This window comes from Rhinatrema bivittatum, chromosome 19 (genome assembly GCF_901001135.1).
Source record: "Rhinatrema bivittatum chromosome 19, aRhiBiv1.1, whole genome shotgun sequence".
In the NCBI taxonomy this organism is placed as follows: Eukaryota; Metazoa; Chordata; class Amphibia; order Gymnophiona; family Rhinatrematidae; genus Rhinatrema; species Rhinatrema bivittatum.
Window position 1 is genome coordinate 5,125,547 of NC_042633.1, and position 26,330 is coordinate 5,151,876.

General features: G+C 43.0%; 1 protein-coding gene across 1 annotated transcript; it reads left to right on the forward strand.

Moving 5' to 3' along the window:
- LOC115081081 (vomeronasal type-2 receptor 26-like) lies at positions 1-26,330 on the forward strand. Its single transcript, XM_029585592.1, has 6 exons — positions 1-209; positions 9,322-9,613; positions 13,553-14,377; positions 21,668-21,895; positions 23,027-23,150; positions 25,420-26,330. The coding sequence occupies exons 1-6, from the start codon at positions 1-3 to the stop codon at positions 26,328-26,330; spliced, it is 2,589 nt and encodes an 862-aa protein (XP_029441452.1).

Sequence of the window (26,330 nt, forward strand, 5' to 3'; positions counted from 1 at the left end):
ATGCGACATTTCAGTTGGGTAACTCTTCTGCTGCTCGCTGTTCACATAGACGAAACCACGACCTCAGGCTGCAAGCTGGAGCTCCGAGAGATGACCCCAGTCTCCATGGATGGAGACTTTATCCTAGGGGTGATATCTACAAATCATGCTCGCTTGGTTTACCCCATCCCTGACTTTATAGAGACCCCTCGCCCTGCACTCTGTGAAAAGTAAGACCGACTTACTATGGGTACCATATTCTTAGTTTGATTGTCAGTCAGGTTAGAGACATACAGTATATAAGGGGAAAATTCTCAGACTAGCCACATTGGGACAAAGTCCATGGATATTTTTGCTGCCAGCTTTGCACCAAGCGTCAAAGAGGAAGTATGGATCTTTGTACTTCTTTTTTGTGCACTTATGAAATTAAAGTATGGTTGAAAATGAAATTGGCGCATGTTATTTTCCTCCCCACACCTAAACATGCCCCTGCAATTGCCCTCTCTAAAACATGAGTTCTTTTACTGCATTGAGTTACTTGCTTTAGGGGTGTGCATTCATTAGGAATAAATAAAGGCAATTTTTGGTTCATTTTGTTCATAGAAAAAAAAAATGTGTGGTGCCTCTGAAGATTAGTTTCATTGGTGGACCCCTTTCAAGTCTAAGGGGAAGGAAAGCTGCACTTATTTCATTGCAAGGCAAGGCAGATAGATAATAGCTTGGGTGGGAAAAGATATGAAAGGAGGACGTTTAATCAAGGTTAAGCATTGTCAATCTCAGTTGGAAGCTACATGGATTGGGAAAGATCTCTTCATTTAATTTTTTACCTAAAACTGAAAGCAGCTTTGAGTTGGTCAGCATTTTAAAGCATTTCTCTCTTGGATTTCAGAGAAAGATTGAGATTGTGAAGCTCTAACTCAGAGTCAAAAATATAATTGTAAAAAAGATTTGTCACTGTGTAAGAGGAGATACTGCAATTTAATCTATTTACTGGGGTAGATAAAAGAGCAGGTAGTGGAAAGTATGAGAGATACTGTTGTGCTTCCTCCCCCCAACTCCACCCAGTATGCTAAGCAATTCACAGTCAAGGCCCTGTAATCACGAAACATTTGATTGAGGCCTGAGCTGCTGCTAGAAGCCCTTGATGAGAGGATTTAGTGAATCTGCGGGTTTCCACCACTGAAGCTCACCTGAGCATCACAAGAGCCTGTGCCTTTTCGATCGCAGACCCAACCTACTGGAAAATGCCTCTGGAAGAGCTGAGGTTACAGAAAGATGATTTATTATGCTTTCTTCTTTATCCATGCTTTTGGGACCTTTTAAAAAGGAAATTTCTGATGCTGCATTTAGAGGTTTAGTGATAGTCAACATGTAATATTGTTGACCTCGTTCTTGTTTTATGAGCCATGTGTTATTTAATATGGTGATAAATGTGTGACAGTGTTTGTTAATTTATTTATGGATGAAGATATGTACCCAGGAGCAAGCAAGAAATTTGGACTCGAGGGTTATAAGTGTTTTAAAGCACACAATAAATAACCAAACTGTGGTATTTTGTCTCCCCCCGCAAAAAAAATTAATAAATAAAAATCCTCCTTCCATCCTGTCTCTCTCCTGTTTCAGTGCCTTGCTTTGTTGGTCTGCCACTGGGACTTTCCCAGCCTGCCTGCCCCTCTCATAGTGCCTCGGGAACGCTGACCACTATTGGTACTGCTTTTCCCCTTTCACGGTACCTGGGTTTTCATGCCTCTGTCCCGGCTGCTTTGCCCCCGTGTCAGTTGTGTGGACATTTAATACCACTCTTGTTGATGCCCTTTGATCCTCGATGGGTACTTTGGAGTTTGATGTCACCTTTCTTCATGCTATTACACCCACGCTCTGCCAGGATATCGAAGCCATTCTGATTATTACCTTACTCTATGCTTTGGTGTTTTTAGGTCACTGTGCTTAATGCCTTGCCCCACACTCTCTATCGTTGGGTGTTGATGCCACCATGCTTGCTGTGGAGGTTTAACACCAGTTTTCCAGCTTATATGTCCCTCTTTTCATGCCTTGAGGCGTTTTCTCTTTCATTCACACTGCTTTGGCTCTCATGCAATGGCTTCGATGTCGGGACTGATTGTACCAAACATGGACATGACAAAGTTCATCACTGTCTTAAGAACATAAGAACATAAGAACATGCCATACTGGGTCAGACCAAGGGTCCATCAAGCCCAGCATCCTGTTTCCAACAGTGGCCAATCCAAGCCATAAGAACCTGGCAAGTACCCAAAAACTAAGTCTATTCCATGTTACCATTGCTAATAGCAGTGGCTATTCCCTAAGTAAACTTGATTAATAGCCGTTAATGGACTTCTCCTCCAAGAACTTATCCAATCCTTTTTTAAACACAGCTATCCTAACTGCACTAACCACATCCTCTGGCAACAAATTCCAGAGTTTAATTGTTCGTTGAATAAAAAAGAACTTTCTCCGATTAGTTTTAAATGTGCCACATGCTAGCTTCATGGAGTGTCCCCTAGTCTTTCTACTATCCGAAAGAGTAAATAACCATTCACATCTACCCGTTCTAGACCTCTCATGATTTTAAACATATTCCCCCTCAGCCGTCTCTTCTCCAAGCTGAAAAGTCCTAACCTCTTTAGTCTTTCCTCATAGGGGAGCTGTTCCATTCCCCTTATCATTTGGTAGCCCTTCTCTGTACCTTCTCCATTGCAATTATATCTTTTTTGAGATGCGGCGACCAGAATTGTGCACAGTATTCAAGTTGCGGTCTCACCATAGAGCGATACAGAGGCATTATGACATTTTCCGTTTTATTCACCATTCCCTTCCTAATAATTCCCAACATTCTCTTTGCTTTTTTGACTGCCGCAGCACACTGAACCGACGATTTCAATGTGTTATCCACTATGACGCCTAGATCTCTTTCTTGGGTGGTAGCACCTAATATGAAATCTAACATTGTGTAACTATAGCATGGGTTATTTTTCCCAATATGCATCACCTTGCACTTATCCACATTAAATTTCATCTGCCATTTGGATGCCCAATTTTCCAGTCTCACAAGGTCTTCCTGCAATTTATCACAATCTGCTTGTGATTTAACTACTCTAAACAATTTTGTATCATGTGCAAATTTGATTATCTCACTCGTCGTATTTCTTTCCAGATCATTTATAAATATATTGAAAAGTAAGGGTCCCAATGCAGATCCCTGAGGCACTCCACTGCCCACTCCCTTCCACTGAGAAAATTGCCCATTTAATCCTGCTCTCTGTTTCCTGTCTTTTAGCCAGTTTGCAGTCCACGAAAGGACATCACCACCTATCCCATGACTTTTTACTTTTCCTTGAAGACTCTTATGAGGATCTTTGTCAAACACCTTCTGAAAATCCAAGTATACTACATCTACCGGTTCACCTTTATCCACATGTTTATTAACTCCTTCAAAAAAGTGAAGCAGATTTGTGAGGCAAGACTTGCCTTGGGTAAAGCCATGCTGACTTTGTTCCATTAAACCATGTCTTTCTATATGTTCTGTGATTTTGATGTTATTGTTTAGAACACTTTCCACTATTTTTCCTGGCTCTGATGTCAGGCTAACCGGTCTGTAGTTTCCTGGATCGCCCCTGGAGCCCTTTTTAAATATTGGGGTTACATTAGCTATCTGCCACTCTTCAGGTACAATGGATGATTTTAATGATAAGTTACAAATTTTTGCTAATAGGTCTGAAATTTCATTTTTTAGTTCCTTCAGAACTCTGGGGTGTATACCATCTGGTCTAGGTGATTTATTACTCTTCAGTTTGTCAACCAGGTCTACCACATCTTCTAGGTTCACCGTGATTTGATTCAGTCCATCTGAATCATTACACATGAAAACCTTCTCCAGTATGGGTACCTCCCCAACATCCTCTTCAGTAGACACTGAAGCAAAGAAATCATTTAATCTTTCCACGATGGCCTTATCTTCTCTAAGTGCCCCTTTAACCTCTTGAACATCTAAGGGTCCAACTGACTCCCTCACAGGCTTTCTGCTCTGAATATAATTTAAAAAGTTTTTACTGTGAGTTTTTGCCTCTACAGCCAACTTCTTTTCAAATTCTCTCTTAGCCTGTCTTATCAATGTCTTACATTTAACTTGCCAATGTTTATACATTATCCTATTTTCTTCTGTTGGATCCTTCTTCCAATTTTTGAATGAAGATCTTTTGGCTAAAATAGCTTCTTTCACTTCCCCTTTTAACCATGCCGGTAATCGTTTTGCCTTCTTTCCACCTTTCTTAATGTGTGGAATACATCTGGACTGTGCTTCTAGAATGGTATTTTTTAACAATGACCACTCCTCTTACACACTTTTTACTTTTGCAGCTGCTCCTTTCAGTTTTTTTTCTAACAATTTTTCTCATTTTATCAAAGTTTCCCTTTTGAAAGTTTAGCACGAGAGCCGTGGATTTGCATACTGTTCCTCTTCCAGTCATTAATTCAAATTTGATCATATTATGATCACAATTGCCAAGCAGCCCCACCACCATTACCTCTCTCACCAAATCCTGTGCTCCACTGAGAATTAGATCTAAAATTGCTCCCTCTGTCATCGGTTCCTGAACCAATTTCTCCATAAAGCTATCATTTATTCCATCCAGGAACGTTATCTCTCTAGAACAGGGGTGGGCACTTCCGGTCCTCAAGGGCCACAAACCAGTCTGGTTTTCAGGATATCCCTAATGAATATGCATGAGAGAGATTTGCATGCACTCTGCCTCAGTTGTATGCAAATCTATGTCATGCATATTCAATGGATATCATAAAACCTCGACAGGTTTGTGGCCCTCGAGGACTGGAATTGTCCACCCCTGCTCTAGCGTGTCCCGATGTTACATTTACCCAGTCAATATTGGGGTAATTGAAGTCTCCCATTATTACCGCTCTACCAATTTTGTTAGCTTACCTAATTTCTCTTAGCATTTCACTGTCTGTCTCACCATCTTGACCAGGTGGACGGTAGTATACTCCTATCACTATAGTCTTCCCCAACAAACAAGTGATTTCTACCCATAAAGATTCAATTTTGCATTTAGTCTCATGCAGGATGTTTATCCTGTTGGACTCTATGCCATCCCGGACATAAAGCGCCACACCGCCTCCCGGGTGCTCCTCGATGTCATTGCGATATAATTTGTACCCCGGTATAGCACTGTCCCTTGTCCTCCTTCCACCATGTCTCTGAGATGCCAATTAAGACTATGTCATCATTTACTGCTATACATTCTAATTCTCCCGTCTTACTTCTTAGACTTCTGGCATTTGCATACAAACTTCTCAAAGTTTGTTTTTTGTTTGTGTTTTCATTCTGCTTTTTAATTGATAGGGATAAGTTAGAATTTTTTAGCTCAGGTGAGTTTTTAGTTACAGGCACTTGGACTACTTTTCTTATTATTGGAACCTCACTGTCGGGATGCCCTAATTCTAATACATCATTAGTATCCTTTGAAGATACATCTCTCCGAACCATGTGCTGCTGAGCGACTGTCAGCTTTCCCCTTTGTTCTAGTTTAAAAGCTGCTCTATCTCCTTTTTAAAGGTTACTGCCAGCAGTCTGGTTCCACCCTGGTTAAGGTGGAGCCCATCCCTTCGGAAGAGACTCCCCCTTCCCCAAAAGGTTCCCCAGTTCCTAACAAAAATGAATCCCTCTTCCTTGCACCATCGGCTCATCCACACATTGAGACTCCGGAGCTCTGCTTGCCTCTGGTGATCTGCGCGTGGAACAGGAAGCATTTCAGAGAATGCTACCCTGGAGGTTCTGGATTTAAGCTTTCTATCTAAGAGCCTAAATTTGGCTTCCAGAACCTCCCTCCCACATTTTCCTATGTTGTTGGTGCCTACATGTACCACGACAGCCGGCTCCTCGCCAGCACTGTCTAAAATCCTATCTAGGTGATGCGTGAGGTCCGCCACCTTCGCACCAGGTAGGCATGTTACCAGGCGATCCTCACACCCACCAGCCACCCAGCTATCTACATTCCTAATAATCGAATCACCAACTATGACGGCCGACCTAACCCTTCCCTCCTGGGCAGTAGGCCTTGGGGAGATATCCTCGGTGCGAAAGGACAATGCATCACCTGGAGAGCAGGTCCTTGCTACAGGATCCTTTCCTGCTGCCCCAGGTTGATGCCCTCCAATCATGAGACCTTCATCCTCCAAAGCAGCACCAGGGCTGCCAGTCTGAAGTAAGACTTGGCTACTATGTCCCTGAAGGCCTCATCTGTATACCTCTCTGACTGCCTCAGCTCCTCCAGGTCTTGTCTGAATGATGGGCATAAACCAAGAAGTATTTGGCCATTCTTTAACACAGCATGATAGAGGCCATGACGGCCTTCTACTCTTCTACAATCAAGATGAAAGACTTTGCTATGAAACACTAGCTTTTCCTGCTCTCCTACACCATGGTCAAGGATAAATAATTGCTTTATCAGGCCATGGCTGGTGACTCTCCACCCCAATATTGACTGGGTAAATGTAACATCAGGACTTGTTAGAGACATAAAGTTCCTGGATGTAATAAATGACTGCTTCATGGAGCAATTGGTTCAGGAACCAACAAGAGAGGGAGCTATTTTACATATAATTTTTAGTGGAACACAGGATTTGGTGAGAAAGGTAACGGTGGTGGGGCCACTTGGCAGCAGCGATCATAACATGATCATATTTAAACTAATAACTGGAAGAGGGACAATAAGTAAATCTGCAGCTCTAACACTAAACTTTCAAAAGAGAAAGTTTGATAAAATGAGGAAAAAGATAGAAAAAAACTGAATGGTGCAGCTGCAAAGGTTAAAAGTGTTCAACAGGCATGGACATTGTTTAAAAATACAATCCTAGAGGCACAGTCCATATGTATTCCACACATTAAGAATGGTGGAAGGAAGGCAAAATGATTATCGTCATGGTTAAAAGGTGAGGTGAAAGAAGCTATTTTAGCCAAAAAATCATCCTTCAAAAATTGGAAGAAGGATCCATCTGAAGAAAATATGATAAAATATAAGCATTGTCAAGTTAAGTGTAAAACATTGATAAGACGGGAGAAGAGAGAATTTGAATTGAATTTGGCCATAGAGGCAAATCTCATAATAAAAATGTTTTTAAATATATCTGAAGCAAGAAACCTGTGAGGGAGTCGGTTGGACCAATAGATGATCGAGGGGTTAAAGGGGCTGTTAGGGAAGATAAGGCCATTGCAGAAAGACTAAATGAATTCTTTGCTTCCGTGTTTACTAATGAGGATGTTGAGGAGATACCAGTTCCGGAGATGGTTTTCAGGGGTGATGAGTCAGACGAACTGAACGAAATCACTGTGAATCTGGAAGATGTAGTAGGTCAGATTGACAAACTAAAGAGTAGCAAATAACCTGGACTGAATGGTATACATCCTAGGGTACTGAAGGAACTAAAAAATGAAATTTCTGATCTATTAGTTAAAATTTGTAACCTATCATTAAAATCATCCATTGTACCTGAAGACTGGAGGGTGGCCAATGTAACCCCAATATTTAAAAAAGGCTCCAGAGGCAATCCGGGTAACTATAGACCAGTGAGCCTGACATCAGTGCTGGGAAAAATAGTGGAAACTATTCTCAAGATAAAAATCGTAGAGCATATAGAAAGACATGGTTTAATGGAACACAGTCAACATGGAATTACCCAAGGGAAGTCTTGCCTAACAAATCTGCTTCATTTTTTTGAAGGGGTTAATAAACATGTGGATAAAAGTGAACCGGTAGATGTAGTGTATTTGGATTTTCAGAAGGTGTTTGACAAAGTCCCTCCTGATAGGTTTCTAAGAAAACTAAATAGTCATGGGATAGGAGGCGATGTCTTTTCATGGATTACAATCTGGTTAAAAGACAGGAAACAGAGAGTAGGATTAAATGGTCAATTTTCTCAGAGGAAAAGGATAAACAGTGGAGTGCCTCAGGGATCTGTACTTGGACCGGTGCTTTTCAATATATATATAAATGATCTAGAAAGGAATATGATGAGTGAGGTTATCAAATTTGTGGATGATACAAAATTATTCAGAGTAGTTAAATCACAAGCGGATTGTGATACATTACAGGAGGACCTTGCAAGACTGGAAGATTGGGCATCCAAATGGCAGATGAAATTTAATATGGACCAGTGCAAGGTGTTGCATATAGGGAAAAATAACTCTTGCTGTAGTTACACGATGTTAGGTTCCATGTTAGGAGCTACCACCCAGTGGATAATACTTTAAAATCGTCAGCTCAGTGTGCTGCAGCAGTCAAAAAAGCAAACAGATTGTTAGGAATTATTAGGAAGGGAATGGTTAATAAAACGGAAAATGTCATAATGCCTCTGTATCGCTCCATGGTGAGACTGCACCTTGAATACTGTGTACAATTCTGGTCGCCGCATCTCAAAAAAGATATAGTTATGATGGAGAAGGTACAGAGAAGGGCAACCAAAATGATAAAGGGGATGGAACAGCTCCCCTATGAGGAAAGGCTGAAGAGGTTAGGGCTGTTCAGCTTGGAGAAGAGACGGCTGAGGGGGGATATGATAGAGGTCTTTAAGATCATGAGAGGTCTTGAACAAGTAGATGTGAATTGGTTATTTACACTTTCGAATAATAAAAGGACTAGGGGCCATTACATGAAGTTGGCAAGTAGCACATTTAAGACTAATCGAAGAAAATTCTTTTTCACTCATCGCACAATAAAGCTCTGGAATTTGTTGCCAGAGGATGTGGTTAGTGCAGTTAGTGTAGCTGGGTTCAAAAAAGGTTTGGATAAGTTCTTGGAGGAGAAGTCCATTAATGGCTATTAATCAAATTTACTTAGGGAATAGCCACTGCTATTAATTGCATCAGTAGCATGGGATCTTCTTAGTGTTTGGGTAATTGCCAGGTTCTTGTGGCCTGGTTTGGCCTCTGTTGGAAACAGGATGCTGGGCTTGACCCAGCATGGCAATTTCTTATGTTCTTATTAAGTGGACTTCATTTAATCAGGTAACAGAGAGATGAAGGACTAGTACAATTTCAATTTATTCTGCACCTCCAGGGATATGTCCGATGTGGATTAAATTAAAATGCAACCCTTTTAAAATTCCCCAATTTATGTGGTAGAAGCAGCATTTGTGTGCACAAGCGTGTGTATGTTATAAAATGATCGCATTCCTGGATGCGGGCCAATATTTGCAGGCCAATGTTGGAAAGTTACCATCCCTATGTTTATCAGAAGGAAGCAGGATTTTGCTAACACAAGATTTCCCTATGGTGAAACATGATGATGGAAGTCTGATTTCCTCCTAAAGTTTTCAGGTGCGGTATTACCGTGACACTTTGGCCATCCTGTTTGCTATAGAAGAAATTAACCAGAATCAGTATCTGCTGCTGAACCACACTCTGGGTTACCAGATCCTGGACTCTTGTGCTTCAGAGGTATGGGCACTCCAGGGCACTCTGCAGCTGCTGTCTGGGGGAAAGGCAACGCTCCCGAATTATAGGTGCGAGGCACAACTTAATCTGGCAGGAATTCTCGGGGAGCGCAGCTCTTCAATGACTGAGGTCATGGCCAGGATAACAGGGGTTTACAGGATCCCCCAGGTAAGATATTCTTCTCTTGCTCTCTCTGTCAGTGACCCAGTACTGTTTGACTGCATTTTATCTGCACCATCCTAGTTTTTCCTTCATTGCATCCATAGACTTAGGGAATCAGGAAGTCTTTAGATGCAATGAGGCAAAGCCCAAGATGGGCTCAGTTTCTCCAGATGAAATGGAAACCCTTAAGGCATCATTCAATAAGCAGAAAAATTAAGGCATTTCCATATTTCAGTACTTGAATTACACAATAACTTCCAAATGTAAATAAGAACAGTGTTACTTTGATTATCGTTGCCCAACTACAGTTACATCACATAGATAGAGGTACAGATTGGAACAGAACTGAGGCATAGACAGATAAAGTGACTTACACCAGATGTGTAGAGGGAGGATAACTTTGAAACAGCTGTGCAGCTGTGTATGCTAGCTCGCGCCCAGAGACACATCCATTTTATAACAAGCATTTACTGCATAAGTCGGGGAAATTTTAAAAGAGATGCACACGGACGCCAGAGGTAATTTTCCAAGTTCATTCCCAGTTTGCCCAATTTAGGGATAGGACTTGCAAACTCCCTAATTGTAGAGCCACCCTACTCCTCTGTTAGTCCCAACCCTTAAAACCCCCCTGCCTGGCCTCAATGTTTTTATTTTACTACTTACATGGCCTCTGGGGCAGAAGTAAATTGCTGCGGCGGCAGAATGCAGCATACGCCTGTGCGCATAAGTATTTACACACACATCTCTTGGCCTTCCCCCAACACCCCCATCCCCAGCCCATATCACACCCACTTACCGACCCCTTTTCTGAAACCCTTTCCTTGTGTGTGCCGCGGAAGATACGCGTGACCACGGGCGGCTTATCAAATCTGCTTGGCGCGTTCAGGCCCAACTTGTGTGCGGATCTTCCGTTTTTGGCTCACGCAGGGCTTTTAAAATCTTCCTGTTATTCTACAAATCTCTAAGAATGTATTTCATAGCGTTTATTCACAGTTTCATACTTGTAAAAAGTATGCCATACACATGTCAAGTTTTAGAGTAATGTTTTCATGTTTTTATTATTTCAACATAGTTAATTAAATGTGATTGATACTTTATAGACAGCAATGGCTTCAGCAATTAAAGGCTGTTATAAGACATTATTCCACAAGTTCTAAAGTGGCACAATAAAGCATTAAACTACATCATTGCAGAGCTTTGTTGATTCACAGAAATCACAGACAATCAAATGCTTGAGTTTACCGTAATTGGGATCAACTCTCAGACATAAGAACATAAGAAAATGCCATACTGGGTCAGACTATTGGTTGGCATGCAGCTGGAGGGAACAAGCAGGAGGTTATGTCTTCTCCACCATTGGCCCATCATCATCATGACTGTGGGTTCCTGCCAGAGATGTGGCATTTACAATGGCTTGGGAGTCAGAGAGTTAATTGGAAGGAACACTGTGCAGTCTGAGGATCAAGGACAATGTTCGAGGTATGCAAGATATTTCTTACGCTGAAACATTTTCTTTGCCCTGTCCTCAACAATTTAATTTTCAGTCTCTTTGGGAGGCCCTGGCAACAATGGGACAATCTCTTTCTCGCTCATTTCACAGATTTCTACGACAATTGATTCTATGGTGATTTTGGTGATACAACGTGAAACATAGTTCAAGCTGATAAAATCACATTTGGAGAAGTTGGAAAATAGTATCAGAGAACAAAAGAAATTAATCAGTCTTTTGAAGAAAGACAAATTGAGACTTGCTAGTAAAGTTGAATTTTTGGAAAACTTTTCCCAGTATTGCAATTTACGCTTATAAATTTTCTCAAACTTCTTTCATTTTCACCTGTGGACTTATTAAAAAGATTTCTTAGAGAATGCCTGAAGATCCCATATCAGAATATTCCACCTATCTACAGTGCAAAGAGAAGTTACCAGGAGTCAATCCTTTATGCCTGGCAATGAGATAGATTTCCTTAATTTGACTGAGGTTTGCAACTCCCTGAAGAAGACTCTGTTTCAACTGCTACCCCATTACATGTCAATTTTAAAAGTGTTGCTTATGAAAAAATGCCCAAATACGTATGTAAGTGAGCCATACGCGAGCAACATGGATTTTTAAAAAGTCACAAAATATGTTCACATGCACCCCTGCGTGTATGAGTAATAAGAGGGTAGAAAAGGGGCATGGCCAAGACTTACACGCATTCCTCCTTATTTTAAAACCGAAAACCAAGGCACGTGTACACTAGATATCTGCGTAACTTTACTGCTGCTCCTGATCAGAGCGAGTCTACAGATCTCGTGTTTTAGGGCTCATAGAACAGGGTGGAGGGTCCGGGTCAACGGGGCAGCATGCAGGATGAAGAACCAAAGGGGTCTGAAAGACCTTGCTATTAACTGGACAAACTGGTGGGCTCATTGGAAAACTGAGAATGTGCCTTGCGTGCGCATGTTTTAAAACCCACTGACATACGCACGCAAAAGCCCTATGGAAGACACACGCACGCTAGCTGTGCTCAAGTAACCACTTAAAATTAGGAGCATACTTTCGCGCGGTTGGTGCATTTTACAACACGCACACACAAGTGAGCGCACGATTATAAATTCCAGCGCCTCTTCGCTTGCGCACGCGCACTCATTTTAAAATTAACGTCATAGGCTCCTTAGCCTTGGATTCAATCAAGGAATTTCTACTATGCCTCTTTCTTTAAGAAAAAAATGTTTCCTTTATGAATTGCAGTGTGAGGATGTTCCCTGACATTTTATGTCTGTTTTGCATAGACCTGGAAGAGTTTCTGTTGACGTGTCCTGAGGTTTTGCAGCTTGGGGCTTTATTTTTTCTTATATTTCATTTCAGTCTATAAAGTATGTGTTCTTTGATCCCTTCCAGCTTACGGCTTTTCTCAATGCAAAAAAAGATTTTAGACTCCTGTTTGGCTGAATCATCTGCTATTGAGTAAATTTAATAATTTCCTTTTCAAGTATGTTTTGGATGGTATGACTTTCTCTATGATGCCCTTTTTTTCTATTTTTTTTTTTTTAGTAGTTTTCCCTTAGGTAGCAGTGGAAATTGGAATCTGATAGTCGGGGACTTCAATTACAGTGTTATGCTTTGTAATTATCTAATGAATGTTTCCTGTTTTTCTATTCTGGCATTTCTCTGTTATATTGCTTCAAGCTTTGCTTGGTATTGTACTGAGGTGAATAATTTAAAATATGAGAAAAAGATGGAACTTATAGGACTTACAGGTACTGTTATACCATCTAGTAATACCTCTTCTTTCTTCTAAAATATTTAGAATTTCTTGCACTGACTCATCGAAATTCAAAGTATTTTGTACTGAAATTAGCTTGCTGTTAAATTCTGTGGGTATCTGGGTGATATGTAAATCATTTAGACCACAGTCATATGCATCAATAGCAAAGAGGTGATTTTGCAAACTCCTGAAGCATAGAGTAAATCTCCCAGAATCCTTTGCTCTTCTCCCATCTTTGCTTGGTTTGGAGTGCTAAGAATCCTTTAAAGTATGCTCCAAGAATTGGGCAAACAGACATCACAAAGAGAATCGGCAGCAGATATCAGCAAAGCAGCAAAGAACTGAGGCACAGAGAGACACTATGACATGTGTGGCATAAAGAAATCTGAGGCACAGGGTGCAAATAACAAGATACAATGATTTAGGAGGGGGTTCTGGTGCAGTGTTATTTGAAAATGAATTTCAGAAGTGCACCCAACTCATTGCTTAATGCATTCCCTACTAGACTGAAGCTGTTCCTTTTTGTAAACTCCAGAAATTGGTTCCATTTGGTACAAGGTCCTCTATCAATATCCTTTAAAACTTCCCTTAATACTAACAACATGGTCCACCAAATCACTTGTATGTGTTACACCTCTAAATAGTTCTGTGGATATAATGTATATGATGGAGATGATAGAAACATTTCTCTTTTCAGATCAACTTCGCAGCGCAACACCCAATGCTGAGTGATAAGCTACAGTTCCCATCTTTTCTACGCACCATACCTGCAGACACTCTTCAACCCCGGGCCATTGCCCAGCTGCTCCTGCATTTCAACTGGACGTGGGTGGGAATCTTGTCCTCCAACTCAGACAGCAGAAGCCTGAGCAGCCAGAAGATACAGCAGGAGGTGGTGCAAAATGGTGGCTGTGTGGCTTTCCTGGAGAAGATCGATGATCGCTATCCCAGCGAGAGACTAACAAAGGTGGCAGAGGTAATCCGGCAGTCCTCGGTGAGTGTGATTGTATGCAACTGCTATGGAATGCATCTTAAACCTATTTTGGAGCGCCTTTCTCTGCACAAGTTTATCGGTATGTCCTGGGTCTTCTCATCAGGAATGAACATGAACCCACTCCAGTTCAACAAAGAGTTATGGAGGCTGCTCAATGGTAGCATGGTATTTATTAGCTCCACCAGCAACATTTCCAAATTCACCAGTTTTCTATATCACATTGGGCCTTCTGCATATCCATGGGACATTTTCACCAAGTTATTCTGGGAGAAAGCATTTGGGTGCCGATGGGCAGATCAAAACATCACCCACTTGTTGGCCAAAGAAGATGATATCCCATGCTTGGGAAAAGAGGACCTTAAAACATTGGACCCTACAGTCTTTCAGTTGAATGATTTAAGCCTTTCTTATCATGCTTACCTGGCTATTTATGCTTATGCTCATGCCCTGCACAACATGATGTTGGATGGAGCCAAAGAAGACATTTTTCATATACGCACTAACATTCAAAATATCAAACCATGGCAGGTACTGGTAGTAATAATAATAAGGGTTTTTGTAGTGCTAATATTCAAACAGCAATCCTATAGTGCAAGGCTTCCCAACCCTGTTCAGGTGACCACTGAGCCAGTCAGATTTTAAAGACATCCACAAAGAATATGCATGAGATATATTTGAATACACCTGGTCTCCAATGTAGGAAAATTGATCTCTTGCATATCCATTGCTGATATCCTGCAAACTTAACTAACAGTGGAGTCCTCAGGAAAAATTTCGGAAAACATGAGATAGTGCTTTACATCTGAGACTTTTGGAAATGTGTATACGGCCACATTTATGGTGGATAGTCAGCATGTTTCAATACTGCCTGAAAGCTTTCAAAGGCAAAGAATGAAAACATAGTATAAATTAATAATCTAATTGATGAAACTGGTCAAAGATACTAGGTCAAGATAAAATGGAGGTCACTGGCAGTCTTATGGGTTAAAACTGAGACATAGGAAATTTCAGTGGCTCACCTATGATCACACAAAAAGTATATGGTCTAGCCAACATTTGAATTGAAGGAAAAGTAATTTAATTATTAGTCCAATGACATGAAGAGATAGATATAATTGGCAATTCAGACATTTTTTGGAAGGAAGATAACCAATGGGACAGTGCTACACCAGGGTGCAAATTATATCGCAGTGATAAGGTGGACCAACTTGTTTGGGGGTGGCACTTTTTGTTCAGGATGGCATAGAGTGCACGAGGATAAAGATCTTGCAGGAGCCTGGGATGGTAACTTTCAAACAGGCGGTGGGGTGCACATTTGTGCGCATATGTTGGCTTGCCTCAGGGACATCTCTATTTTAGAACTTGCATGTGTATATGCATGCATGTTCTAAAATAGCCCTGTCCCGTGCACATGTGTGCCAAATTTTAAGTGAGCACGCGCAAGGGCATCAAATCCTGCTTCTACCACGTAAGTCAGGGGATTTTAAAAAGGGAGTGTGCCAACACCAGTCCCAGTTTTACAAGTTCATCCCTAGTTCACTCAGTTAAGGGCTAGGTCCTCCAAACGCCCCAAGTTTAATAGACTTTACTCCCCGCAGTTAGCCTCAACCCTTAAAACCCCTCTGAACTGCCTAGTTTTTAAAAATTTTTATAACTTACTCCTCCTCCATAGCAGAAGTAAACTTGTGTGCCAGAGGTTCTAGGAATGCACCCAGGCACTTAAGTATTTGCACACATATCTCTGGTTCTTGCCCCAAAATGCCCATGCCACACCCAGATGATGCCCTGCCCCTTTATGAAAGCTTTGGAGATGTACATGCTGTGGGATGATGAAATGCTAAGAGAAATTAGGGAGGCTAAAATTTCTGGATGGAATAAATCATTGCTTAATGGAGCCATTGGTACAGTAACTGACAAAGAATAGAGACATTTTAGATCTAATTCTTAGTGGAACACAGGATTTGGTCCTAGAGGTAATGGTGGAAGGGCCACTTGGCAATAGTGATCATAACTGTTCCAGACAACATGAGCGTGAGCTCCTCTTTCCATGGTGCAATTGGCGCAACCTGGTGGGCTGCGCCCAAAGGTTTGCGCCAACGGCAGATGAACAAGTCTTGGCATGGGCCAGGCTATAACAGAGTCCAATAGAGATGTGAATCAGAACCAGAATCGGTTCGGATTCCAGTTCCAATTCACATGTGGGTTTTTTTTCATCGGGCCCGATCGCGGTTTTGTTTATCGGCTGCGCCCGAGCCGATAAACAAAAAACCCACCCGACCCTTTAAAACTAATACCTTAGCTTCCCCCACCCTCCCGACCCCCCAAAAAACTTTTTACAGGTACCTGGTGGTCCAGTGGGGGTCCCTGGAGCGATCTCCCGCTCCCGGGCCGTCGGCTGCCACTAATCAAAATGGCGCCGATGGCCATTTGCCCTTACCATGTGACAGGGTATCCGTGCCATTGGCCGGACCCTGTCACATGGAGGGAGCACTGGATGGCCCGTGCTCCCACTGGACCACCAGGTACCTGTAAAATGTTTTTGGGGGGTCAGGAGGGTGGGGGAAGCTAAGGGATTAGTTTTAAAGGGTCGGGGTGGGTTTAGGGGTTATTTTTGTGTGCCGTTTTTCCCGCAATCCCCCAAAACGATAAGAGAACCCCCACTATCAATATCGTGGGGTTTTCCTATCGTTTTGTGGGAGCCCCTGATTTCTGATGATTTTGAAAATATCGTCCGATATTTTTAATCGTCCGAAGCCCGATTCACATCCCTAGAGTCCAATAGTCTATACAAGGACAAGGTTGGGGCTGTGGGCTTTATGGAGACAGGGCTGAAGCTGAAGATGTGGCAAAGGCAAAGCTAATGGCTTGGGACAAGGCTGATGGCTTGCAGAATGCGAGGCTGAAGACTGGAATGGAGTGAGGCTAAAGACTGGAGTGGAGTGAGATGGAGAACAAAGCTAAAGATGGAAGAGTTGGATGCAGGCTGAAAATGGAAGACTTGGACAGAACTGAAAACTGAAGACTTCAACAAAAGTGCAGGCTTAAACAAAACTGGATACTGGAACCAGGACAAGACAGGAACCAAGACACCTTGCTGAGGCAAAGTTGAAGTGGCTGAGAGTCCTTTTATATAGGTCAAGTGATGATGACATCATCCGAGCTGAATTGCATGCACCACGAGCTCTTTAAAAGAAGCTGGATTGCACGTGCATGCACCTAGAAAGCAGGAAGAGAGTGGTGGTGGCTACCACGTGTCGGCAGTAAGTGGCAGCTCTGGGCTGGAGGCGTTATGCTGCAGAGGGAGGCACTGGACAGGGGTTGAGTGCTGTCGCTCTCGAGATCCTGCCACAGGCAACGAAATGTAAAAATAACATGATCAAATTTAACTTAATGACTGGAAGAGAGATAATAAGTAAATGCACAGCTCTAGCACTAAACATTCAAAAAGGAGACTTTGATAAAATGAGGAAAATAGAAAAAAACTTTAAGGTGTAGCCTCAAAAGTAAAGGGGTACATTTTATAAAAAAGTGCGAGCGCTTACTTTTGTTCGCGCACCAGGCGCAAACAAAAGTACGCCAGATTTTATAAGATACGCGCGTAGCCACATGTATCTTATAAAATCCGGGGTCGGCGCACGCAAGGGGATGTACATTTGTGCACCTTGCGCACGCTGAGGCCTGCATGCGCTGCCCGTTCCCTCCAAGGCCGCCTCCCCCCACCTTCACCTCCTTTCCCCTCCCTAACCTACCCCCCCCCAGCCCTATCTACACCCCCCTACGTTTATTCCCAAAGTTATGCCTGCTCGAAGCAGGCGTAACTTGCATGCGCCGGGCCGGCTGCCGGCGTGCTATGGTCCGGTCCGGGGGCTGGTCCAGAGGCCACGGCCACGCCCCCGGAACGCCCTCGATGACACGCCGGCCGTGACACGCCCCCAACATGCCCCCGATGATGCGCCGGACGCGACACACCCCTCAACACGCCCCCAACACGCCCCCCCAGGAAAGCCCCGGGACTTACGTGCATCCCAGGGCTTGCGCGCGCCACCGAGCCTATGCAAAATAGGCTCGGCGTGCGCAGGGGGGGGTTTGGTGTAGGTTTTCGGGGGTTACGCGCGTACGTTATGCGCGTAACCCTTTGAAAATCTACCCCAAAGTGTGTAAAAGAGGTGTTTACATTGTTTAAAAATACCATTTTAGAAGCACAGTCCAGATGTATTCCTTACATTACATAAAGTGGAAGGAAAGCCAGAGGACTGCCAGCATGGTTAAAATGTAAGGTGAAAGAGGATATTTTAGCCAAAAGAACTTAAAAAAATTGGAAGAAGGAAAAATCTGAAGAAAATAGGAAAAAGCATAAGCATTAGCAAGTTAAATGTACAACACTGATAAGACAAGCTAAGAGAGAATTTAAAAAGAAGCTGGCCATAGAGGCAAAAATGTATAATACATTTTTAAAAAATATATTCAAAGCAGGAAGCCTTTGAGGGAGCCAGTTGGGCCATTAGAGATGATCAAGAGGATAAAGGAGCACTTAGGGAAGATAAGGCCATTGTGAAAAGACTAAACAAATTCTTTCAGTGTTTACAAAAGAGGATGTTGGGAAGACACCCATTCCGGAAATGGTTTTCAAGGGTGATGATTCAGAAGAATTGAACCAAATCACGGTGAACCTGGAAGATGTAGTATGCAGGCTAGATTGACAAACTAAAGAGCAGTAAATTACCCTGACCAAATGGTATACATCCCAGTTTTCTAAAAGAATTAAAAAATGAAATTTCAGATTTATTACTAGTAATTTGTAACATTACATTTAAATCGTTCATTGTACCTGAAGACTGTATGATAGCCAAAGTAGCCCTGATATTTAAAAAAGGCTCCAGGGCTGATCTGGGAAACTATAGACCGGTGAGCCTGATTTCAGTGCTATGAAAAATTGTGGATACTCTTCTAAAGAACAAACTCATAAAACATAGAGATAGACGTGGTTTAATGGGACAGAGCTAGCATGGAATTACCCAAGCAAAGTCTTGCCTCAAAAATCTGCTACGTTTTTTTGAAGGGATTAATAAACATGTTGATAAATGTGAGCCAGTAGATATTTGGATTTTCAGAAGGTGTTTGAAAAAGTCCCCCATAAGAAACGCCTAGGAAAATTAAAAAGTCAAGGGATAGGAAGCAATGTCCTTTTGTGGATGGCAAACTGGCCAAAAGATCAGAAAAAGAGAGTAGGATTAAATGGTCAGTTTTCTCAGTGGAGAGTGGTAAACAGTGGAGTGCCTCAGGGATCTGTACTTGCACCGGTGCTTTTTAATATAGTTATAAATGATTTGGAAAGGGAAACGATGAGTGAGGTAATGAAATTTGCAGATGCCAAAAAAATTATTTAGAGATGTTAAATCACAAGTGGATTGTGATAAATTGCAAGAGGACCTTGCAAGACTGAAACACAGGACATCCAAATTGCAGGTGAAATTTAATGTGGACAAGTATTACAGCCCCAGTCGCTTGCACAGCGACCGGGTCCTTACCTCCCTTGCGGGTCTCTCCCCAGCAATGCAAGCCGCACGATTCCGGGTGGGCCTGGCCGCATGGCAGCGGCATCCTCCTCGTGGAGACGCCGGCTCGGCCTGTTGGTAGCTCCTCCCCCTGCAGGGGAACGCGCGCGCGCGAGGCCAGCCCTTTTAAAGGTCCAGCACCCGGAAGTGCTGAACCGCCCTCTATTCTGACGTAAGCACCGGCAGGGGATTTAAACTCGCAGCTTCCTCTCTTGCTTTGCCTTGCAACGTGGTCACTCTTCGGAGAGTTAGTTGCTGTTCCTGAGTTCCTGATTCTGTGTACCGGTTCCAGCGCTCCTCTTGCTTCTGCCTGATTGCTGCCTGTCCTGATCCTGGTTTGTCTCACGGATTTGATTCTTGCTGCCTGTCCTGATCCTGGTTTGTCTCACGGTTCTGATTCCTGCTGCCTGCCCAGACTCCGGTTCGTCTTCCCGCTCCTGACCCCTGCTGCCAGTCCTGACCACAGTCCGCTCCAGGTTTTCATCCACGCCAGCGTTTCTCCTAAGTCCCAGCGGTCCGGGTCCCTACGGGCTCCTCCTGGGGGGACCTCGGACTTCCAGGGCGAAGCCACCTAAGTCCTAGCGACCCGGGCCTTAACAGCTCCTCTGGTGGGGTCACGGGTTTCCAGGTGAAGTTCCATCTTTAGCTGTGCGTGTCTGCCTTCCGACCATCTCTTCTTGCCGGTCGGCCCAAGGATCCACATCCAGACGTCAACAACAAGTGCAAAGTAATGCACATAGGGAAAAGTAACCAATGCTGTAGTTACATGGTATTAGGTTTTCCATATTAGGAGCTACCACCCAAGAAAGAGATCTAGGCGTCATAGTGGATAATACATTGAAATCGTCGGCTCAGTGTGCTGCGGCAGTCAAAAAAGCAAACAGAATGTTGGGAATTATTAGGAAGGGAATGGTGAATAAAACGGAAAATGTCATAATGCCTCTGTATCGCTCCATGGTGAGACCGCACCTTGAATACTGTGTACAATTCTGGTCGCCACATCTCAAAAAAGATATAATTGCAATGGAGAAGGTACAGAGAAAGAGACCAAAATGATAAAGTGGATGGAAGTCATCCTCAACGCGTGTGTCCATGTGCACGTGGTTCTCGGCAGTGCACAAGGACACAATCATTTTATAACATGTGCGTGTTGGCACGCACATGTTATAAAATGTGACATATGTGTGCACTTGCACGCCAGATTTTAACAGCTGCATGCACATGTGCGGGCGGCCTGCGATTCGCACATGCGGGGGGGGGGGGGAGAAATTTCAAAAGTAAACACGGTGACGCGATCAGGCCTTTGCCCAGTTCCCTCCCAGTCTGCTCCAATTAAGGAGGGAACTTTCCTATTCCTATCCTTCTTCCCTCTTCCCCTCTCCTACCCGACCCCTAAACCTGCCCTAGCTTTCCCCATTTTTTAAATTTTAATACTTACTGCTCCTCCAAAGCAGAAGTATCTTCCACTCGCTGGCCAGCTGCCGTCATGCACTTTTCCGGGACAGGACCTAATGGCCGCTGTCCCGGCTGGCCCCTGCCTAGACCCCACCACCTGGCCCTCCGCTTTTTGTTGGCTCGGCACTTCTGCGCGTAACTTGGGCGCATTCTAAAATGTGCGCAGCGGACGCGCATGTAACCCCCGTTTTTTACATAGGCGGCCTTTTAAAATTGTGCCTTAAATGTAGTTTCCCCTGCATCCATTTACAGAGACACAAATGCTGACTGCATGGGTAGGGCAGAGCTCCCTGTCCCTCAGTCAGCACATTTGCATTTCAACTTCAAACTACCATTCTAGAGTGGAAGTGAGATCAAGTTTTAAGAGGGGCAGGAAAGGCAAACATGGAGACAAGGACTGCAGTGCTCTCTTATCAATTCTATTGTATTTGCTGCAGCTCCAATATTAGAGGGAAGCAATGTTGCTAGGTTTACCACTTCTCCAAGTTCAACTCAAAAAGGTTGATCCAGTCTTGGTTCAGCCACATTGCATGCATTGAAATTCTGCTTCATTTTCTTAGGCAAATCAGAGATGCAACTCCATGCATGCTGTGTGGCAAAAACCCGGACTATATACACCTGGTCAGGTTTACCTGGGTGAGGTAGCTATCATAGAGTGAAATGTGATGGGCATGGAGGAATAAAGGGAAATTCCAGGCTGGGGAGAGGAGAAGCAGAGGTGAGCATCCCTAGGGAATTCATAAAGCCTGCATCCCTGTAGAGATTTTCTACATATTTATCAGAATGCTTTTCCTTCATCATTTAACAGGTCCTCCATTATCTGAGGGATGTGCGTTTCACAACAGAGTCTGAGCAGGAAGTTTACTTTGACGTGAATGGAGATGTGCCTACCGTCTTTGACATCAAGAATATCCAGATAAAACCGGATGACACCATTGAACTGATAACAGTGGGTAGATATGATTCCAGGAATTCTCCAGGAGAGGAAATCACTCTGAACATCTCTGCCATCTTATGGAACCAAAGGTTTAATCAGGTGAGGAGTGAAGGCTTGAGGATGCCTGATGGAACAGTTGGCGTGCAAAACTGGAAAATGTGCATCCTACCATCCTAGGCTTTAGAGAGAGAAAGGCAGTGACAAAATGGGGGCAGCACAAACCAGGGTAAAAAGCATTGAGCGTAGATGATTGTGCAGTAATACAATTTAGCCCTTAATTATGGGGACGGTGCGATAGAAGCTTCAAATACTTCCAAGGTCTAAATGATGTGGAAATGTCAAACCTGTTCCTGTAGAAAGAAAACGTTAAACATACAATAAGAAATCATGGTATACAGCTGCAAGGTGGTAACCTTGGGGATAATATCGCCCTATACTTAAATAAAGCTTCTGATTTTAGTTTTTAAACTGATAAATGCTGATAAGACATCCCCACTGAAAAAAATAAAATTGTGTTTGTGGAGAAACAGGGGTTTTGCATGCGTGTGGGTTATTGTTCTTCCCTGTGACACTTTTTCCCAGAAAGCTCATTTCCTTTGTGTTGGCTGCACAGACCAAATACACACAATACAATCTCGGCATTGAGTGTATTTGGGCTGTGGCAGTGGAAGCAATAAAACGTATAGAGAAGGGTGATAAAAATGATAAAGGGTATGATGACATTTCTCCTTTATGAAGCAATGCTAAACAGGATAGAGGTCTTTAGCCTGGAGAATTGATGACAGAGGTTTATAAAATCATGAGTCAGATGGAACAGGTAGATAGGGAAAAGTTATTTATCCTTTCAAACAGCATTAGGACTAGGGGGTCACACTATGAACATAGCAGCTGGCAGATTTAGAACAAACTGGAAAAAATATATTTTTCTATTTGACACATGGAGATAGAGTCAAAGCAACTGGCATAGCTGGGTTTAAAAGGGTTTTGAATAAGTTCACAGAAGCTAAGGTCCATAAGTAATTATTAAACAGGTGAACTCAGGGGAAACCCAATGCTTACCCCTGGGAGTGAGGAACAAGGAATGGGATTTACTCCTTGGGATCTGCTGGGTGCCTCCTAATGACCCCGATTGGCCTCTGCTGGAGACAGGATGCTGGCCTTGATGGACTCTGGTTTCACGCAACATGGCAGAAATTTTATTCTAACGTCATAAAGTTTTATAATCCACAGACCCCTCGCTCTGTCTGCAGTGAGAGCTGCCCCATTGGATACAGGAAATCTGCCAGACTTGGCCAGCCCAGCTGCTGTTTTGACTGCGTCCCTTGCTCTGCTGGAGAAATAGCCAATGAAACGGGTGAGAGCCACCTCTGGTGCAGCTGTGAGTTGATGGCAGGACTGTAGCATGGTTATCATTGACTTTCAAAATCATCCTTGTTAAAAATAAATGTTACTACTGTTTATTTACATAATATTCTTTCTTAAGTGAGTTAAATTGGATTGCATTATGTTCACTACTGCAAAGCAGCCCTTGAGACCAGGTCCTATGTCCCTCTGAGATCTAGATTTAGATTAATCTCCCTCTTGTTCCATAAAGCAGTCATTCAAGGTAGCTACAAACATTACATTCCCTAACCTGCCCTGGAAAGGGATGGATTCAATTAGTATTGGGGTAATTGAAATCATAAGAACAGAAGCACATAAGATTTGCCACACCATGCAAGACAAAAGCTCCATCAAGCCCAGTATCGTTTCCCACAGTAGCCATCCATGTCACAGGTACCTGGCAGGATCCTGAAAGGTCGATAGATTCTCTGCTGCTTGACCAATGAATTTTCCCAAGTCCACATAATCAATGATTTGATTTATGGACTCTTCTTCCAGGAAATACCATTACTTCTCACACAAAATCATCTGTTCATCTCAGAATAAGGTCTAAAATAGCTCCCCTTCTTTTCAGTTCTTGTACCACTACCAGCTCATTTATTTCATCTAGAAACTTTACAACTTTAACAAGTCAAGGTGTGACACCCAGTCAAAAACTGGGGTAATTGAAATCACCCATTATTACTGTGTTCCTAATTTTGTTAACATTTCATCATCTGTCTCTTCATTCTGGCCTCGTGGATGGGAGTACACACCGATTGCTATTCTTAGACATATAGACTTATGCATAGTAATGACGGCAGATAAACTGGTTCATCCAGTCTGTCCATCAATTTGCTGCTCCGTGCAGGTTACCCCTATGTGTTTGTTAAAGGTAGTAACTGCCGTTCCAGCAGCTGGACAAAAATTAGTCACTATCTGAAAGTCTGGATTGATTTAAGTGACTAATTGACTTTTTTTTTTAAAACGTTTTTCTTAATGGGGGTGATAATTATACTAAAAAGTGAGTCAGGGTGGCTGGGAATGAAACTAGCAACTAGTTGCCCAGAAACTAGTACTCTCACCTAAGATCAAGTAAGTGACCTCTGCAAACCTTTCCCACAACACAAATAATTCAAACACTGGCAAACAAATACTATACCTCAATATATCAGAGAATGAGACTATTTCCCACTACACAAACAATTCCACCACAGGGACCTAAAAACTAGAAAACAATTCTAATTCCAGAAAACAAATACTATCTTTTACTAGCTCAGTGTAAATAAACTCTCAAATTCCTTTTAAAATGTAGCAAATTCCTGAACCTGTTTAAGAACTGGGGTTCACCTTCTAGCATACCCATATCAAAATTCACATCAGAGAGGACACAATACAACTTCCCAATTGCATTATCTACTCAGACTCCTTGGGTCTTTCACCTTCACTTAGAATTCTATGCCACCTTCCGCCTACTGCATTCTCCCTAGACCCCTGCATCACAAGGGTATTCTTGGGGCATTCAGCCATTCGTGTGTGTGGGAGGGAGGGGGAACAGCTTTTGCTTCTGACCGCTCCAGTACAATTCCTCAGGAGGAAGAAGAAACCTCTCATTTTTCAGGGCTTCAGGCCTCTCTCCTTGAGGGGGTGAGGTCCTATAGGGTCCCACTACCACTGGGAGGGTCACTGAGCCCACCAGCATACAGACTGGCCACTCCAGCCTGTCACATCTCTGGAGGTCACTGTTATCCATCCTATTCTGCAAAGGGCTGGAGCAGAAAGGGCAAAACCCTTCAAAAACATCTCATGCTTATATGTCCTGCTAAACCTTGGCTACCCAATTAGAAAATCCCATGGCTTTAAGGGAACAACACACCATTTCCCCATAATCACATTATCAATCTAAACTACAGAGCTCACACATCTAAAATGCCTTTCAGTGGCCTTTTAGCAGTACTACAGCAGCAGACATATAAAACAATTCCCCAAACATCTCAAAACATGATAATAACAGGATCTCCCCTCATAAAACATTTTGTGCACTGCAACCTAAAAAGAAGGTCCATTTTGGAGGGTTCTCCACAACAGTCTTATGGCATTGAGATTTTAGACTCCCAAGTTATAAATTATTTATTTTTCAGTGCTTCAGAGATAACATTTACTGTTTGAAAAGGCCTACTGAATCTTCTAAAATTATAAAACAGATGAACAGATTGTACTCATAGCTTAGCTTTCTGACTGGTGTTCCTCTTATATTTTAGATACAACCAAGTGCTGGAAGTGTCCAGAAGACCATCGACCCAATGAGAGTCGAGATAAGTGCCTTCCAAAAGTCATTGAGTTCCTGTCCTACCAGGACACCCTGGGGGCAGCCTTGGCAGCAGTTGCCATCATTCTGTCCTTGGCCAGTATCTTCATCCTCACAATCTTCTTCTGGTTCAAGGACACGCCGCTTGTGAGAGCGAACAACAGGGGCCTCAGCTACCTCCTTCTTTGCACCCTGATGCTCTGCTTCCTCTGTACCTTAACATTTATTGGCTTTCCTGTGAAGCTTACCTGCATGATACGACAGCCTGCTTTTGGCCTAATCTTTACAATCAGCATCTCTTGTATATTGGCAAAAACCGTCACAGTTGTCATTGCCTTCAAGGCTGTCAACCCCCACAATCACCTCAGAAAATGGGTTGGGCCAAAGATTCCCAATCTTATTGTTGTTTTTTGCTCCCTCATCCAGCTTGTTATCTGCACTTTTTGGATTTCTAGTCATCCTTCCTTTCCTGAGAACAACACCAGATCTGAAAGTGGGAAGATAATCGTTGAGTGCAATGATGGGTTGACCATTCTCTTCTACTGTATGCTGGGATATATGGGCTTCCTGGCCATCATTAGCTTCATTGTGGCCTTCCTGGCTAGGACATTGCCTGACAGCTTCAATGAGGCCAAGTTTATCACCTTCAGCATGCTGGTCTTTGTGAGCGTCTGGCTGTCTTTCATTCCCGCCTACCTCAGCACTCAAGGGAAGTACTTGGTTGCAGTGGAGATCTTCGCCATCCTGTCCTCTGGTGCAGGGTTACTCTTCCTAATCTTTCTCCCCAAGTGTTACATTATTCTCATAAGACCAGAGATGAACACCAAGGATCACTTAGTAGGGAGAAATATAACACGGAAATAA